Below are 17,257 nucleotides of genomic sequence, written 5' to 3' on the forward strand. Positions count from 1 at the left end.
GTGTACAATGTAATGAATCACTGTATATTACAGTTTTTCTTACAGACTAATTGATGTGAGTTCGCCAGTGTCCAGCCCTCCTCGTTACATGACCATAGGCTTAACTGCAGTGACATCTTTTCCAATGTGCAGCCTTTCCTACTTTGCTGTGCTCACTAGAATCTGTAATCTCTTGCTTGGTCTTGGCCACACTTCACATCAGAACAAATTCATCGTCAGCACCCGTACATAAATGTGACAAAGGCAGTTAATAATTGGCATCAAGAGACTTTCCTTTAAATATTTTCAATAAATCATGATTATCCCTTCAGTATTGAAGAATGTTCCCTTGACTAGAGTTAAGTGAGTGATTTTTGTCAGGACTTCAGCACTCCGTAAAGAAACAATCCCGGGTGCCTGGGTGGCTCAGTCATTAAGCGTCTGCCTTCGGCTCAGGTCATGATCCTGGGGTCCTGGGATTGAGCCCTGCATCAGGCTCCCTGCTCGGCGGGAAGCCTGCTTCTCCCTCCTTCACTCCCCCTGCTTGTGTTCCCTCTCTTGCTGTCTCTCTCTGTCAAATAAATAAATAAAATCTTTTAAAAAAAAAAGAATCCAGGGCGCCTGGGTGGCTCAGTTGGTTAAGCGACTGCCTTCGGCTCAGGTCATGATCCTGGAGTCCCTGGATCAAGTCCCGCATCGGGCTCCCTGCTCGGCAGGGAGTCTGCTTCTCCCTCTGACCCTCCCCCCTCTCACGTGCTTGCTCTCTCTCATTCTCTCTCTCTCAAATAAATAAATAAAATCTTAAAAAAAAAAAAAAAGAATCCATAAGAAAACAATCCTAGAGAGATACTGTTGCAGAGAACAATAATTTGGATTTCTTCCTTTTGTGGCTGTTTGAGATACTGTATTCTATATCTGACTTTTTTTTTTTTTAATCTTTCAACTGATAGGTTCAGCGGTTTGGCAGTTGATTGCATCCTTCCTGAGACTTCCCATCTCAGGAACTCATTGCATTGTTGGTTCTACTATAGGATTCTCACTTGTCGCAATTGGTACACAAGGTGTGCAGTGGATGGAGCTCGTCAAGATTGGTAATTGCCATTTTCTTTTACCTGTCAGAAGCAAAGTTGACATTCTCTAGAGTAAGTCTTATTAAAAGTCGCCATTATAATCTGTTTTTCCCTTTGAATGTTAAGGTTTAAAAAACAAGACCTATGTGGGTAATACATTTTCCCCTACGATGTCTGCTAACGGAGATTGTGAACTTTTATGTGTTAAATAGTTTTTTAATGCCACTCTTTTCAAATGTCATCTGGCTTGGAAAATCAGTATCTATCTGTTGTTTCCAGACAGAAAAGAAATTTATCTGATTGAAATCAGTCTGTAGTCAGAAAAACTAGGCCCTGGTGAAGAAAATACCTTCTGTGTCCAGGAGGCAGGGTTCGTGGTCATGGCAAAGCCTGGGAGCGAGGCCAGGCTATTTACTTCACTGCATTCAAGAGGTCTCCTAGTCTGCCCGCACACAGGAGACACTCTAGCGCTCCTTCTGGGTTGTAGGCTGCCCAGCAGGGATGGGTCTGACAGGTCTGATCGTCTGCCTCCTGGCTCTGGCTTTTAGCAAGAGGGAGGAAATCCATTCAGCCCCATAAGTACAGACCCACCCATTCTGAACAACATTCTCTCGCCCCATCTCCATCCACTGGGTTACTCATCCATATAAGAATCACAGTGGCCTCAGGAGCCACTGTGTCAAACAGATCCCTGACCTACCAAGCCAGGGACATGGATGGCCAGGAAAATCACCTTAGATCCCAGGAGGCTTCTAGAACAATGTCTCTCAACTCTGGCTGTACTTGAGAATTACCTGGAGAAGCAGTTAAAAAATACCAATGCCCAGAACCCCATTCCAAACCTTTGAAACCAAAATGCTTGGGGTGGAACCTGAGCATAACTAGTGTTTGAAAACTCCCCAGATGTTTCCAGTATGCAGCCAGAAATGAGAATTGCTGGGCCATAGTGTCAGGATGGCAGTACCAGGCTGACCTAGGAAAATGAAATGGAAGGTGGCTCACCTTTTAAATAACTTTACTGTTGGAGCAAGGACCAAGTCTCCATATGTGGATGGGTAAGAAGAACAGACAGAAGGAGCTCAGTGGGAATCAAAGGAGACTGTTTTTCTGAGGCCAGGCTCAGGGATCCCTTCCCGGATTGTGTGCTGGGAGTGCGCTCCCTTACTCGGGACTCTGTGTATGTGTGAGGATTAGCTGTGCACGTGTGAGGGTCAGCCCTGCCAGGGAAGTGGGGTTGGTTAGGTTCTGAGTTTAGGTGAATAATTCCAGGAATATTTATTGATGTATGTACTGTGTGTTGGTTATCATTCTATTGTATAAATATGACTTGAGTTACGTAGAATTTTAACATTCATTAGATTTTTTTTTTTTAATTATTCAGTTGCTTCTTGGTTTATATCTCCACTCTTGTCTGGTTTCATGTCTGGCGTGCTGTTCGTACTGATCAGAATTTTCATCCTAAAGAAGGTAAGTGAGGCTGTTATGTTTTTAAGTTTTAGAACTAATTTGGTTCTATTCAATAGAAATTAATAGTTAGGGAGTCAGAGGAATGGTTGTATTTTTACGTTGTTAAGGCACGTCACCCTGCAAGTTAGAATTAGACTTTATTTTAAAATAGGCAGAAAGGGGTGTCTGGCTGGCTCAGTCCATAGAGCATGTCACTCTTGATCTCAGGGTTGTGGGTTCGAGCCCCACATTGGGTGTAAAGATTACTCAAAAGTAAAATCTTTAAAAAAATAAGGTAGGCAGAATGAGTCGAGGTAGGGTCCCAAGGGGCCCCCCCCAGAAAGCAGCATTGTAAATAGGGTTCCGTGCCCTGTGATTTAGTTCGTGAGCCAGTGCTCCCAGGTATTGCACACAGACCTCAAAAAAGGAAAAGTAATTCTTTTCTGAATGTTAAGTAGAACGGAATGTGATAGTGTGAAGATTTTGAAGTAGACTATCACTAAACACAGCTGGAAAATTTCTTTCCCCAAATATAAAGTGTTTGCTATATTTTAATGGAGAAAGCAAGCTTGAGACACTGACTTTTTCCTCTCCCGGAGGAAAGGATAAAAAGAAGGAAATATACCTATTGGGGGTAGATTTTATAAAAAATGAAAGGAGATTGAAATTAGAACTTACTGAGATCCCTATTCTAGGGAAAAAAACTCGACTGTATTTTTTTGACCATCAAGGGGTTGTCGCAGTATTTTATACTCCCTAAAGCAGGCCCCGGGTCCCTGTGTCACAGCGCACGCTGAGCACGTCCGGGACAGGCCTTCCCTCAAGTGGATCCTCACTTGAAGACGCCGCTATTTCCCCTTGGCACTGCCTAGCAGTCTATTGGAGGGCTCCTTCTCTTGGATCCATACAAAGCTGCATTCCTTCTCTTGGGTTCTCTCCATACTAATATTTATTTACATCTTGGAAGGTGCCACCCTCTCTTGCCTGCTAGACTTCACTTTTCTGACTTCCTCTGCCTGGAACCCATCCTCGCCTGGCAAACTCCTGCTGCTACCCAGCCATCACATGCCACTTCCTTGAAAGCCTTTCTTCTCCCACCCAGTTCTGGTTGCTTCCCTCTCTCTCATGCTTCTGCAACGCTCCATGCTTTCTTATCATTGCACTGTGGTGCTGTGTGGTGTTGTATGTCTTGCGTGCTGGCCTGGTTGCCATCGACTACAAGATCCGTGAGAGTAGAACCACGACTGTCTTGCTTACTTTGGTATTCCAGTGTCCAGCGCTGTTCTTGGGAAGACACTGGTATTTAAGAGGGAATGATGGATGCTTACATAGGTGGCAGATGATGGATGGATGGATGGAAGGAAGGAAAGAAAGGAGAGAGGGAAAGAAGGAGGGAGGGAGGGAGCCAGGAGGGAGGAGAGAAGACAGGTCTCGAGACAATTGGCATTTGAGTTTTAAGAATAAGTTATTTGAGAAAACATAAGATGATTCAATTAAAAAAACCCATAAACTCAGCATTCAACACCTTCAGAAGTTTCGGGTGGGAGTCTTTCTTCAGCAACTCTTGTCCTAAGAAAACATTTTGGAAAGGAGGGCAGTAGGCATTCGAGCACCGGAGCATTTCATTTGTAGTGGGGCCTGGGTTCTTGTCACGTGGTATGTGACAGGTTAGAAGAGCACTGTACCTCATCCCTGGCTCCAGCCCTGGCTCCTGGCTGCTTCCTGTTCACTGGTCTGGCTATGAGTCTCATGCAGTTGAATCCCGTGCGACCCCTGCTCTTACTGGTCCTTCTGCCTCATTACCATTCAACTCAAGCCTCTTGACAAGTGCTGATGGCTACTTGAGACATTCCAGAATAGGTTCTTAATGGGTTGTACTGTTCTGCAGACACACTTGATTTCCATACATGGTTTGCATTTGATAGTAAGAATCTTAGTCTCTATTTCTCCTTACTCCCGTAACCCACAGCAGTTGTTAGATCTCATTTTCCTTTCATCACGGGTGGGTGGCAGAGTCATATAAATACCGGGGTCTTACACGGTTATTAGAAATTAGTCCTTTCTTGAATTAATTAAGTGACATCTAATGTGCCAGGGCTGTATTGAGTTCCCAGTCCATGGTTTTTTTTAAGATTTTATTTATTTATTTGTCAGAGAGAGAGTGCACAAGCAGGTGGAGCAGAGAGAGAGGGAGAAGCAAACTCCCGGATGAGCAGGGAGCCCGATGCAGGACTCGGTCCCAGGACTGTGGGATCATGACCTGAGCTGACGGCAGACGCTTAACCCACTGAGCCACCCAGGCATTCCCCCAGTCCATCTTTTTGCTTCAAAATCTTCTGTAGATCTGCTTAAAACCTTCCAATTCAGGGGCACCTGGGTGGCTCAATTGTTAAGTGTCTGCCTTCGACTCAAGTCATGATCCCAGGGTCCTGGGATCGAGCCCCGTATCGGGCTCCCTGCTCAGCGGGAAGCCTGCTTCTCCCTCTCCCACTCCCCCTGCTTGTGTTCCCTCTCTCGCTGTGTCTCTGTCAAATAAATAAATAAATAAATAATCTATAAAAAAAATTTTTTTTTAAAAATAACAAATTTATAAAAAAAAAAAACAACCTTCCATTCCAGATACTCTCTCAGATATTATTTAGTGTAAAACATATGCAGTACCATTCTTGTTAAATTATTAGATTTAGGGAATGTACCAGAAGCCTAAAGTTGCAGGTAAGTGTTTTATTAGACAAAGAACCCACAGTTCTTTTCAACTTTCAGTAGTTGAAGGTTAAATATTACGCTTTATGAAGAGATCTTAAAAGTCACAACACACGGTAATATATTTGCTTTATACATTTTAGTAGAGCTAAAATGTATTGTGTAATAGGGTGAAGTAAAATCTCACAGTCATGCAGTGGTGTTTAAGTCACTTGGCTCTCTTAGAGCGTCCTCCGAGGGCCAAGTCTCAAAATATTGGTTGCAAGTGGATTTTCAGGGCCAAACCTGAACTTAGCTGGAGTAGTGAGCACCACGGGTTTTGAAGTAGATGTTGCGCTCTGGATTTCAGTCCCCAAGAACTGGCCTAACCTCACAGTTCTTCTCTGTTTCTAAATCTGACATCAGCTCATGTGATTCCAGCACGCCAGCGTGTCTGCTGGCCACAATAGTGCTCTTTGAAACAGTATTTGTGTAGGAGACCTGGCCCAAGCTGATGTGCAGCAGATCACACAGCAGTGACACAGCCCGCTGTTTTGGCCACACCGCCATTTGGAAGACTTCCTCGTAACAGTGTTTTCTGTCATTTCGCCTGTGTTGGCTCCAGAGTCTTCCTGAATCCTGACCTTCCACTTTATCTCATTGTCGTACAGGAGGACCCTGTTCCCAATGGCCTGCGGGCACTCCCAGTGTTCTATGCTGCTACAATAGCAATAAATGTGTTCTCCATCATGTACACGGGAGCACCAGGTAAGAATTCCTTGGAAGCTTAAATCCAGCAGGCAAGGCGTATTATTACCGTTAGACCTCACAGTATTGGTTTATTTGGTGCCAGCACTGTTGTTGGCTGACAGTAAAAAAAGCATCATTCATGCTCATGATGGAGCAGGAAAAAGAGTAGTAAATGCATGTCCTTGTTTTAAATACTCAAGAGGTATGTAAAGGACAAGGGCAACAAACAGACTTTCAAGTGAAAAAAGAAATTTGAAATCCTCATTCTGCTGTTTGCGCTGCTGTGTACCCGAACTGGAGCAGCCTTCTTCTGCACAGGATCTAACACCGCACTCCCCCCCTGAGCCGCGGAGGAGTCTGGGGCGGGGGCCGGGGGGTGGGGGGCGCACCTGAACAGGAGCGGCCCATCATCGGTGACACGCAGGGAAGCTCTGACGTGGCCCATAGCGCAAATGCCAAACTCCCTGGCATTTGTCTGACCAAAGAATCCAGTGAGTAGAAGCTACCCCCCCTTTTTTTAAGATGCTGAAACCAGTGGGTGATTTAATTTTCAGAATTACTTCTTCCCATTCTGATGGCTTTTGTTCTTTTTACAAGGTCTTCGGGGCTTTGGGGTGGGGTGGGGCAGGGTTAAAAGGTGTTTTCTTTTGCATTTTGGATGGCTAAAGAAAAACATATATGGTATTCCTCTGGCAAACATTTCAGTATGGGTGAGCATCTAATTAAATACTCCTGTACATGTTTTGGTAGAGAGGATTCCTCCTGTTTCTCTTTGTGGTGGCCTCCTACTGTGAGATCCCAAATATACCTATTTCTGTGGGGATATCTGGAGTCAGCAGATATTAGTTTGTGTTATTTTTCTTCTTGTTAATGTTCTTTATGGATTAAGATTCAGTTATTGGCCGTATTTGACAAAAATCTCCCTCTTTCTGTTCAAAAAGATAAAATTTCCCCTAAATAGCATGTCATAACATAGTTGAGAAGTGCCCTCTTCCAAAGTGGGGGAATGTCCTTATTGATTCTTCAAACTCGGTGTCCTCAAGGCCATGTTTCTCAGATTTTATTTTATTAGACATATATAATTATGTTTGTGTACTTAAGTACTGCAAATAAGAAACTTTCTGAATGAATGTTAACATTATATAACTTTCTGCTTTGGCCTCCCTGCAGCATTCAAAATGTTGATCTTCAGGGTTTAAATGCTCATGATCAGGATTTCCAGACTTTGGGTGGGAGCCCAGAGGTAGAGCGTCACAGCTGCCTTAAGTAAAAAGCACAAAGCTGAAGGTCATGGGGATGAGGAGAGCCGGAGAGGGATGGAACCCTAGCCTCAGATATCAGCAGCCTGGTGGCCCTGGAGGTTTTGTAATTCATGGGCTGGGAAGGGTGTGTGTCACAGACTGTCTTCTCAATATATAAGAAAATTGGAGGCGGGGAGAACACAGCTCCACACACAAAGTTAATCCCACCACCAAGTTGAATCTCCCAAAGCATGCACATGGTGCTCGGCTGGCCCTGCAGCGCCAGGAAGGGAGAGAGCCGTCTCGGCGCTGCTGTGAGCCCCCCATCTCCTCGCTCCTCCGGAGTCTTGTTCTTAACTTTATATCGGTGCCCGGAGCACCAGGTAGCAGAAGGAAAAGCCCAGCGGGTGTCAGCCGCCACCTCTCGGCTTAATGATGTCCGGGACTAAGGGGGGGCTGCCAATGCCTTTGTAGTGTACCAAGTCCCGGAAATGTGAATTGGTATAAATCAGGATGATTTATTTTTATTTCTGCATTTTGTTTTTTTCTGTTCTCTATTCTTCTTGCTCCTGGTGGTTCTTCTGAATGTCAGAAGCCAACTGTGTGATTTTAATTAAAATTTGCCTTTTTCTATACTTGGCCTAATTTTTCCCATCACTTCTTTCTTGTTTCCTCATCGTTCACTGCAGTTTTGCTGAAAGAATCTTCTGGGTGGAGTAGTAAATACTGTAGAGAAAATGAAACTGTATGATGGATGAGACACTAAGGATAATATCAGTACTTCATAGGGAGGTTGTAAACAATAAAGAATATAAATGCGGAATTTTAGTGAGCCAAATTACACATGAGTTAATCCTTTTGGTCCCCTGAGCTCCTCTGGGACACTGGCAGTGCAGACAGGGAAGTGAAGCGCAACAGGGCTGAGTCTGCAAGGGCATAGAACTAGTGAGGTGGAGAATCCTAGTCCCGAGCCCTGGGTTCTGCGGGATGGCATTACACTGACACGTGACACAGCATGGGTTGGACACCTGCTCTACAGTTCCTGGTCCCGTCTGTCACCATTAATGACAGTCAGTGCTGGGCATGGAGCCTACTTAAAATACACCAACCTTTATACATTCTTTCCTTTCTTTTCACTCTCTTTACAAATGGCTTCTAATAGGGGCACCTGGGTGGCTCAGTTGGTTAAGCGTCCAACTCTTGATTTTGGCTCAGGTCGTGATCTCAGGGTTGTGAGATTGAGCCCCGCAGCAGCCTCGCTGGGCATGGAGCCTGCTTAGGATTCTTTCTCTCCCTCTGCCCCTGCCCCAGCTCACTCTCTTGCTCTCTCTTTCTCTCAAAAAAAAAAAAAAAAAGGCTTCTAATACTTAGAAACCTGGTTCTATGTCTTTCAGATATATTTAATAGACAGGGAGTATAAAGAGGGTAGCTACTTCTTTCATTAGGGACATTAAAACATCTGCACAAGAATCTCAAAGATCATTCCTCATTTGAGAGCACAGACAGTAGTCCCAGTGCTGGAGTTAACATTAAGGACTTTGGTTGGGCAGCCGGGCTATCAGGAACGTCACATCCTACCTCTCTGAGCCTCTGTGCGTCATGATAAAGTGAGGACAGCAGGAGGACTTCCGTGAAAGGGCCACCACACTCTGTGAGACAATGCAGGCGGGGTGCGGACGTGGTGCCTGGCCCATAGTGACTCATAATATGTGTTAGGGCTATTTTGTGACTGTCAATCATAAGTAGCCTCATCTTTTCCGCCTTAAGTTGCCAGCATATCCTGACTCATCCTATCTTTTTATTTTTTCCACACATGTTGGTTTGGAAAGCTTACTTGAAGTTTTCCGGGGGTGGGTAGGGGGGCGTTACCTAGAGGAGAAAGAAAGATAAGAAGGCCATTTTGTTTCCCCATTGAGTCAGAAAGGACTTTGCTAATATTTTGGTTCCTGGGGCATGTTTGTAGACTATCCAGTAGGTGCGTCCAGATCTTCTGTTTCTTTAAACAAAGGTTAACTTTTGCCCTTCAAAGTGGACTTTGTCTACTCCTCCCTCACGCGGGAACTCTGCTTCATAACAGTGGTGTCATATTTGGTGATAAGGCTCAGCTGAGAAGAGTCCCTTCGACGGTGACTCAGTCATCCTCCTTTCAAAATCTGTCTGCCTTCCTGCCGGTCTGGAATTTATTCCTCCTAGTTCCCTTCCTTCCTTAGAACATTTCCGTTCAACATGTAAGTGCCTCAGAGGTAAAAGGAAGGAACGAAATTCTCTAATAAATGAGTAGCGGCATTAATCTTACCCTGTTTCAGCTGTAAGAACTTTTGATAAATAGCATTTTTACGCATGGACATAACTTCAGTGGGGCTCGTTGGCTGTTGAGATCTAGTGCTGTGTTTTGATTTCCTCTGCTCCTCCATTCTAAATTATTTTGAACTTGTTTATATCTTAGGCTGAGTTTGATTTGTTTTACTTTGCATTTGACATGACTTCTCAAATAAAAGTCATTCTTCTACTTCAAAGCCTGAGCACTTTAAAAAACTGTCTCTGCATTTTTGTCCTTAAAAAAATAATTTGCAAGAAGCAAAAATAACTTTAGGAAATAAAGTGCTCACTTGGGTTGGATATAAGCCTGAGGTTTATTTGTAATGAAAAAGTCCTCAGTTGTGTGGGACCTGGTTTTGTGAGTGCTGAAATTCATTGCATGCTTCTTTGAGCTGTCAGAGCTGATAGGCTAAGTACGCCTCTGGCGGTTGTGTTTAACTTCAGAGTTGAAGCGTGTTCCCCCGCCCGGCAGCATCAGCATCTGCACAGGAGGTAGAGGGGTGTGTGTGTGTGTGTGTGTGTGTGCGCGCGTGTGTGTGTGTGTGTGACTGTGGAGAGATGTCCACAATGTATTGTATGTGGGAAATGAAATCACAGAACAATACATACAGTATGATCCTACATCTGTTCATTTTTTTTAAAAAGGAAGAAAGACATTCTCAAAAACATTCTACACTGTATGTTTATATTTAGAAAATACCTGGAAAGAGACACACAAAATAGTTAACAGTGTTTCTCTAGAAAGTAGGTTCAAGAAAGAAGAGTGATGAGGAATTTTCATATTTGTACATCATACAGTTTTGTACTGATATTTTCATAATAAGCATATGTTATTTATAAAATTAGAGAAGAAGAAGAAAGGCTTTAGAGCAATGCTGAGGAGTAGGGGTATAAGGGAAGTAATATAGTTAACATGCTATTGGTTTTATAGGAGTTGTATTTATTCTGTAGATTCTAATAATGGCCGTCATAGGTGAAAAATGAGAGGTGTAACAAAGTAATGAACCCAGAAGATAGTGTTTCTGAAGAGTCTCCTGCATATTCTGATCTTGGGGGGATTTGAGATGGAACTGTAAAGATGTTTGAGGTTAGAGCTGCATCCCTGTTCATCACGTCCCAGCTGTTGAGAAACTGGAAGGAGCTTGAGCTGCACGGCTGTTGAGTGCCTGGGCCGGAGGGCTGGGCCTCTCAGCCCCGGTGTCCATCTGGGCGTCCGTGTGGGCTCCTGAGGCCACTCCTGGCCCAGGGAAAGGAGCATTACACCGTGTCCACAGAGTGAAGAGGCGCCCCGTGTCTTACTGCTAGTTTAAGGTTCATGATTATTGGAAAACAGTTTGAGATCCTCACAGGCAAAGGAGTTTTGTCAAAAGTTTTGCCTTGGATGTGCATTGATTTAAGTGCCTTTCTACACTGAATTTTTTTTTTAATATTTTATTTATTTATTTGACAGAGAGAGACACAGCGAGAGAGGGAACACAAGCAGGGGGAGTGGGAGAGGGAGAAGCAGGCTCCCTGCAGAGCAAGGAGCTTGATGTGGGGCTTGATCCCAGGACCCTGGGATCATGACCTGAACCGAAGGCAGACACTTAACTGACTGAGCCATCCAGGCACCCCTACACTGAATTTTTGTACTTAACTGTTTGTTATCCATGAAACTCGATTTTATATATTCAGTACCAATCATAGCTGTGTGACGTAACTGTCCGTTTGCATGTGAATCTTCGTGTTCATTTGCTGCCCTGGTACATTAGTAAATTGCTGGAATAATTTGGTCAGATCCAAATTCTGTCTCCATTCTGCTCCTCTCTGCTCTCACTATCAGTGACTTTCCCCATCTTCCTGCATTCCGTCCATTTTTCTTTTCCTTGATTTTTCTTACTGTCTCTCCCCCACTTCCACCCTCAGTGATGTGTTTACCCCCGACTCTCCCTACCAGTTTCCCGTGACTTAGCAGGGGGATTGCAGAGCTTTCTGGCCACTTCGCAGGCCAAACTGATGGCAAAAGAGATTGTGGTGATAGAGCTACAAAGGCAGGTGGTGCTGTGGCTTATTGTCGACGCCAAGGATCAAAAGTCTTGTAGCCAGCCTCAGTTTCTCTTTTTTGGATGTTGCTCCTGACACCTCAGGATTCCCATGGAATGCCAGCAGAAAGCGTGGAGATGGGCTTGGAAGGAACACAGAAAGCAGCCCTTCTCTGCTTTTGTTGTGGGCTGTGCTCAGCATGGATGGAAAAAGATAGTGCCCAAGAGCAAATGTGCGTACTCATTTAGAATAGCTAGATAGATTATAGAGAGGTAGATAATACATAAAATCTATGAAGAGATTGTTTCTCTCTTCCCATAGCATCCGGGGCTTGCCTCTCTTACATCAGATTCACACAGTGAAGCTACAAGTGGCACAGTTAACAATTTTATCATCAACTAAACCAGAAGGCACAAAGGAAAGCTCTTCAAAAACCAAATACTTGGGGTGCCTGGGCAGCTCAGTTGGTTAAGCGTCTGCCAGGGTCCTGGGATCAAGCCCTATATCGGGCTCCCTGCTCAGCAGGGAGTTTGCTTCTCCCTCTACCCTTCCCCCCCTGCTCGTGATCTCTCTCTCTCAAATAAAAAAAAAATACTTTTAAGCTATAAGAGTGATTGGTACTGTTCTTAGTTGATTGGTTCGATGTTGGTAATTACCAGTTACTGCTCAGTTCGGCAAGAAGCAGCTTTGGCGTGATCTTTTATCACATGTATTAAGACACTGACGTGAAGTTGTAGAGCAGAAGGCAGGAAGCCAGGACCCACGGGCCCAGCACAGTAAGGGGAGCCCGAGTGGTTTTACAGGTGGCAGATTGAGGGGCAGAGCCTGAGCTGGAGCTGGGCTGCCAGCTAACAGGGCACAGCCCCACCTGAATCGACAGCTTTCTGACGTCGGAGTGAGCGTTAGGACTGGAATAGTCTAGCTCCTGAGTGTCTGTACTCCCACCAGTGACTCCTTAGCTATAATTAGGTTAGGTGATTCTGGGTTTTTGTTTTTCCTATTGATATATGCTAATCCTTGCTCTCACCTATAGTATTAACTACCCATTCTACCTCTTACAGTTACCGAAATGTTTAATAATACCTTAATTGAATAACTTTGAGTGGGTTTGTGTGTATGAAATGGTTAACAGTGTAACAAAGCCTGCATCATTAAATATTTATTTAATCCAAGAGCAAAGAGCACGGTTTTAAATAGTTTATTCCTTTAAAACTTTTAAAACATGTTTAACAATTTACAAAAGTGACATGCTTATCATTTGTTGTCCAAGCTAACATTACAAAAGTATATGTAGTGAGAAGTGAAAACCCCCTCCGATTTCCTGTCTCTACAGGAATAGCCATTGTATCATTCCAGAACTTTTTCTATACACTTGTGCGTATGGTAAGAGTATAAATATGGGGTTTTCTTTTTTAAACATGAATTGGATCATGGTATACATCCAGGCAGCCTTTCTTACTTATTAGATTGTGGGCCTCTTCCTTATAAGTATATAGAGATCTACCTCATTTTTATGACTCTGTCTTACAAGCATTTCACGTTTCCATAATGATGCAGGTATTTGTTGTCTCACATATTCTTACTGTTACAAATAATGCCACGGAAGTATTCTTGTACACATCTGCTCGTTCCTGTGCAAGCATGCTTTTTTAAGTTGAAAACCTGTGAATGTGGGTGAAATGTTGCCTGTTGCCACCAGTGACAGAAGATGTACAGAATGCAGAGTGATGAGTTCTGGAGACAGTACAGTGCCAGGAAAATGTGATGTTCCTAAGCCACGTGCACTTCTGCCTTTTTATTGGCTAATGTAATTGCAACTTAGTGCGCATTATTGAATTTTAATGAAAAGTTTTTTATGTTGTAATTCCATGAGTTGACACTTCAAAGAAGAGTTAAGTTCGAAGGTCAATGTCTTTTGAAAAAACTTTTGTTTCCAAGCTGACTTTAAAAAGGTTTGTGTATGTGGTCAGAGCGTCATGGCCATTTAAAGCAGAGCTGCTGACTCCTCAGAAACCCAAACAGGCAGCAGTCAGCAGCTGTGTGCAGTGAGGGTTCCAGACCTCAGCTTCTTGCTGCCCTGGAGGGGGCCAGTGACAGGGCGGAAGACAGCAGAGTCCTTCTTGGCCGTGCTTGTCCACTCCGGAACCTTGCTGTTGAGATAATGTGTAAATGGTTTTAGTCCAACTTAATACACTGTTTGAGCCACATTGGTAAAATGTTAATAGTTGGCTTACTACTCAGTTTAACCACATATTGACAAGGTGTAGTGTGTCTTAAACACACAGCTTCCTACCCCCAAAACGATAGCATTTTTTTTTTTTGGTTGAGAGTTTTATTAAATACGAAGTCCAGGTGATTCATTTTGGATTTAAGAAATGTAAAGTATGTTGATATGAGGCTTGACCTTTCAGAAAGTATCCACTGACAACACGACTGTCCTTCTTCCTTCCCAGTGCTTGGTCTGGTCCTTCCCATATGGGCAATAGCACTCATCTCCTTTGGTGTTGCGTTGCTGTTTGCCCTTTTTGTATGGCTCTTTGTGTGTCCATGGATGCGGAGGAAAATAGCAGGTAAGGGCTTTTTTATTCCTCTGATTTACAAAATCCCTGGTTCCTGGGGCTTCAGGTATAATCCATAATCACCCTTACTAACACAGGAAACTGAAAACATGGATGAGTCCAGAACATAGCACTGAGATACAGGCCCCATCCTTGTCTCTTGGCTCCTGACTGCTTTCCCGCTCAAGCTTTTTCTTGGTCACTTGTGACTTGAGTGAGCAGTAAGGTCCTGGTTGCCTCGGATAACTGGAAGTTGACTGTTTGGTCAGTTTCTACCAGCCTGATGAAAAACATTAGTCTTCAGGGAAATGCAGATTAACACTATAATAAGATATTAGTTCATACTCACAGGATTGGCTAAAACTAAATAAACTAGTATTTTGAACTGTTGATGAAGAAGTGAAATAATAGAATTTTCATGCATTTATGGTGAAAAATGGTACAACCACTTTGGAAATTAGAAGTTTCCTGTAAAGTTAAGCATACATTTACCACATGACCCAGTAATTCCACTCCTAGGAATTTATCCAAGAAAAATGAGTATACACATCCATAGAAAGACTTGTATGCAATCATTCTGTCCTAATAGCCAGAAACTAGAAACAGCCCTAGTGTTCCTAAATAGGTGAAAGGATAACCAAATTGTGGTATATTCATAGAGTAGAAGCCTGCTTAGCACTCAAGAGAATGAACTACCCACAACATAATGAATTTCACAGACGTTGTTTTGAGCAAAAGAAGCCAGCTACAAAAGAGTACGTACTGTATGATTCTAGGGAAAATTAATCTATAGCAATAGAAACCAGTGGGTGCTGGAGATGGTGGGGAGTTTCAGGAGACTGATGGCAAAGGGGCACATGGGCACATTCCAGGGACATGGAAATGTTCTCTCTCCCGGTTGGGGGAGTGTTTTTAGGGTGTACTCATTCATCACAGGTCATCTGCCTGTACACTTAAAATATATGAATTTTATTATGTATAAATTACACCTCGACATAAACAATTTTTTTAAAAAGAAGAATACGGGTCAGAAAGTTGCCAGAGTTGTTTTTCTGTCACTAGCAACATAATTCCAAGCCTTGAGGCCACATGCTTTTATAGGGTTCTAAAAGAAAAGAAGTATTTACTTTTGGCCTCAGAGTGTGCCTTACAATTGTGTTTTAGTGTGGACATATCTGACTTTGAAAACCCATATTTCAAAGAAGAGCAAAAGAAATGAGGAGACATACCATATTCATGAAGTGGAAGACCCAGTAGAGTTACAATGTCAGTTCTTGTCAAATTGCCCTCTAGATTTAATACATTTTAAATTAAAATCCCAGCAAGATATGTGGTAGATGTAGAGAAGTTACTTTTAAAATCTATGTGGAAAGGTAAAGGAACTAGAATAGCCAAAAACAATTTTAAAAAAGAACAAGTTGGAGGATTCATACTACTCAACTCAGACTTAATATAAAGCAACCAGACCATGTGGAATGAGTGAAAAGATAACCCACATTAATAGAACAGACTAGAGTCCAGAAATAGACCCACACAAATACAGCACATTATTTTTCAACAAAGTACAGAGGCACTGCAGTGGAGAAAGAGACATCTTTCAACAAATGGTATTAGAACATTTGGACATCTATATACAAAAAAAAGAACCTCAACTTAAGCCTCACACCTGTAAAAAAAAACAATTAACTCAAAGCGCATCATAGATTTAAATGAAAATAGAAAGTGATAAGACTTTTAGGGAAAAAAATAAAATGCATAGAATTTGTCCATATTTTTTTTGAGCCATTCAGATTGGTGTGTAGTGGTATCTCGTGATTTTAATTTGCACTTCCATGATGACTAACAATGTGGAGTGCCTTTCCATGGACTTATTTGCCATTTATATAGCTTTACTGATGAAGTGTGTGTTCAAATTTTTTGCTCATTTTGTAACTGCGCTATTTTCGAAGATTTCTCTGTGTTCTGAATACAAGTCCTTTGTCAGAGGATTTGCAAATACTTCCTCCCAATCTGTAGCTTGTCTTTTCATTCCCTTAATAGTGTTTCTCACAGAGCAATAGTTTTTAATCTTGATGAAGTGCGGTTTACCAAATTTTTTATAAATTGTGTTTTGGGTGTCCCATCTAAAAATTCTTTGTTTCACCCACTAACAAAAGTTTTTTTCCCCTTTTTAAAATTTTTATAAAAATCACAAATTCTGTGGTTTCATTTATGTGATAGTCTGAAACAGACAAAACTGTAGGGACAGTGGTTGCCAAGGAGCTGGGCAGGGGGTCTGACTACACGGGGAGCTTTGGGAGATGATAGAACCTCTCTGCATCCTGATTTTGGGGGGGGGTTACATGGATCTAGACACCTCTTAGAATCAGGACGGACACGCACATAGGCACATAGTCAACTTACTGCATATAAATTCAAACAAAAACTAAAAAGATGCACATTAATATACCTACAACTTCAGATTAAATGGTGTAAAGCCACGTCAGTAATGGGTTGATAACTAGCTGCTGCTGCTTCCCCCATGTAGCCCCGCTCCCTGCTCTCTGCTGAGAATAAATGTCACCTCCTCTATTCATACAGAGTACTCGCCTAAGATGAGCCTCTTAAAACATGCCACTGGCCTGATTTAACCCCATACTTAAATGCTTTGATGTTTAAAGACTTTTCCTACTATCTGAACATTCTTGTCAAATAGACTATAAAATCTTTGCTTTTCAGCTTAAGGCTATTAATATGACAGCAGGAAACTGATATTGCTCCCCGTTCTGGCTTCCCAGGAGTTTTTTTTTTTTTTTTTTTTTTTTTGCCAATGCCATATTTTGATATTTTCACTATATATTCTTGTTCGGTTGTTTTAAGTACACACTAGTGATTAAGGACATGGACCATAGAGCTAAACTACCTGCATTTTACCACCTGGGTGACTCTGGGCAAATGGCTTAATCTCTCTGTTCCTCGGTGTGCTCATTAATAAAAAGCAGAAAATAGTGAAACCTGTATCATGTAAGTGTTAACAATTTTTGCTTAATTATTATTGTAATCTTTACAAATATTATTTCTCCCATTTTGATTATAAGCACCTTGTGGTCGGAGATCTGTGTGTACCTTTCTTCGTTCCCCGTAGTACAGAACAGAAGTGTAGTTTTGGAAGATGTGTGTGTGTTTCTTCTGACTCTCTAGATAGAGAGAG

At 42.6% G+C, this 17,257-nt stretch overlaps 1 protein-coding gene across 5 annotated transcripts in view; it reads left to right on the top strand.

Annotated features, from left to right (window-relative positions):
* SLC20A2 (solute carrier family 20 member 2) overlaps positions 1–17,257 on the top strand; it is a 103,938-nt gene that overhangs the window by 60,483 nt on the left and 26,198 nt on the right. For all 5 annotated transcript variants that reach the window (XM_035003937.1, XM_035003935.1, XM_035003938.1 and 2 more), the window contains 4 exons: positions 930–1,070; positions 2,431–2,516; positions 5,849–5,945; positions 13,963–14,079. In XM_035003937.1, the coding sequence (XP_034859828.1) occupies positions 930–1,070; positions 2,431–2,516; positions 5,849–5,945; positions 13,963–14,079 (441 nt within the window). The remainder of the gene's footprint in view (positions 1–929; positions 1,071–2,430; positions 2,517–5,848; positions 5,946–13,962; positions 14,080–17,257) is intronic.

The sequence above is a fragment of the Mirounga leonina genome, unplaced genomic scaffold, assembly GCF_011800145.1.
Source record: "Mirounga leonina isolate KUSES-001 unplaced genomic scaffold, KU_Mleo_1.0 Mir_128, whole genome shotgun sequence".
Classification (NCBI taxonomy): Eukaryota; Metazoa; Chordata; class Mammalia; order Carnivora; family Phocidae; genus Mirounga; species Mirounga leonina.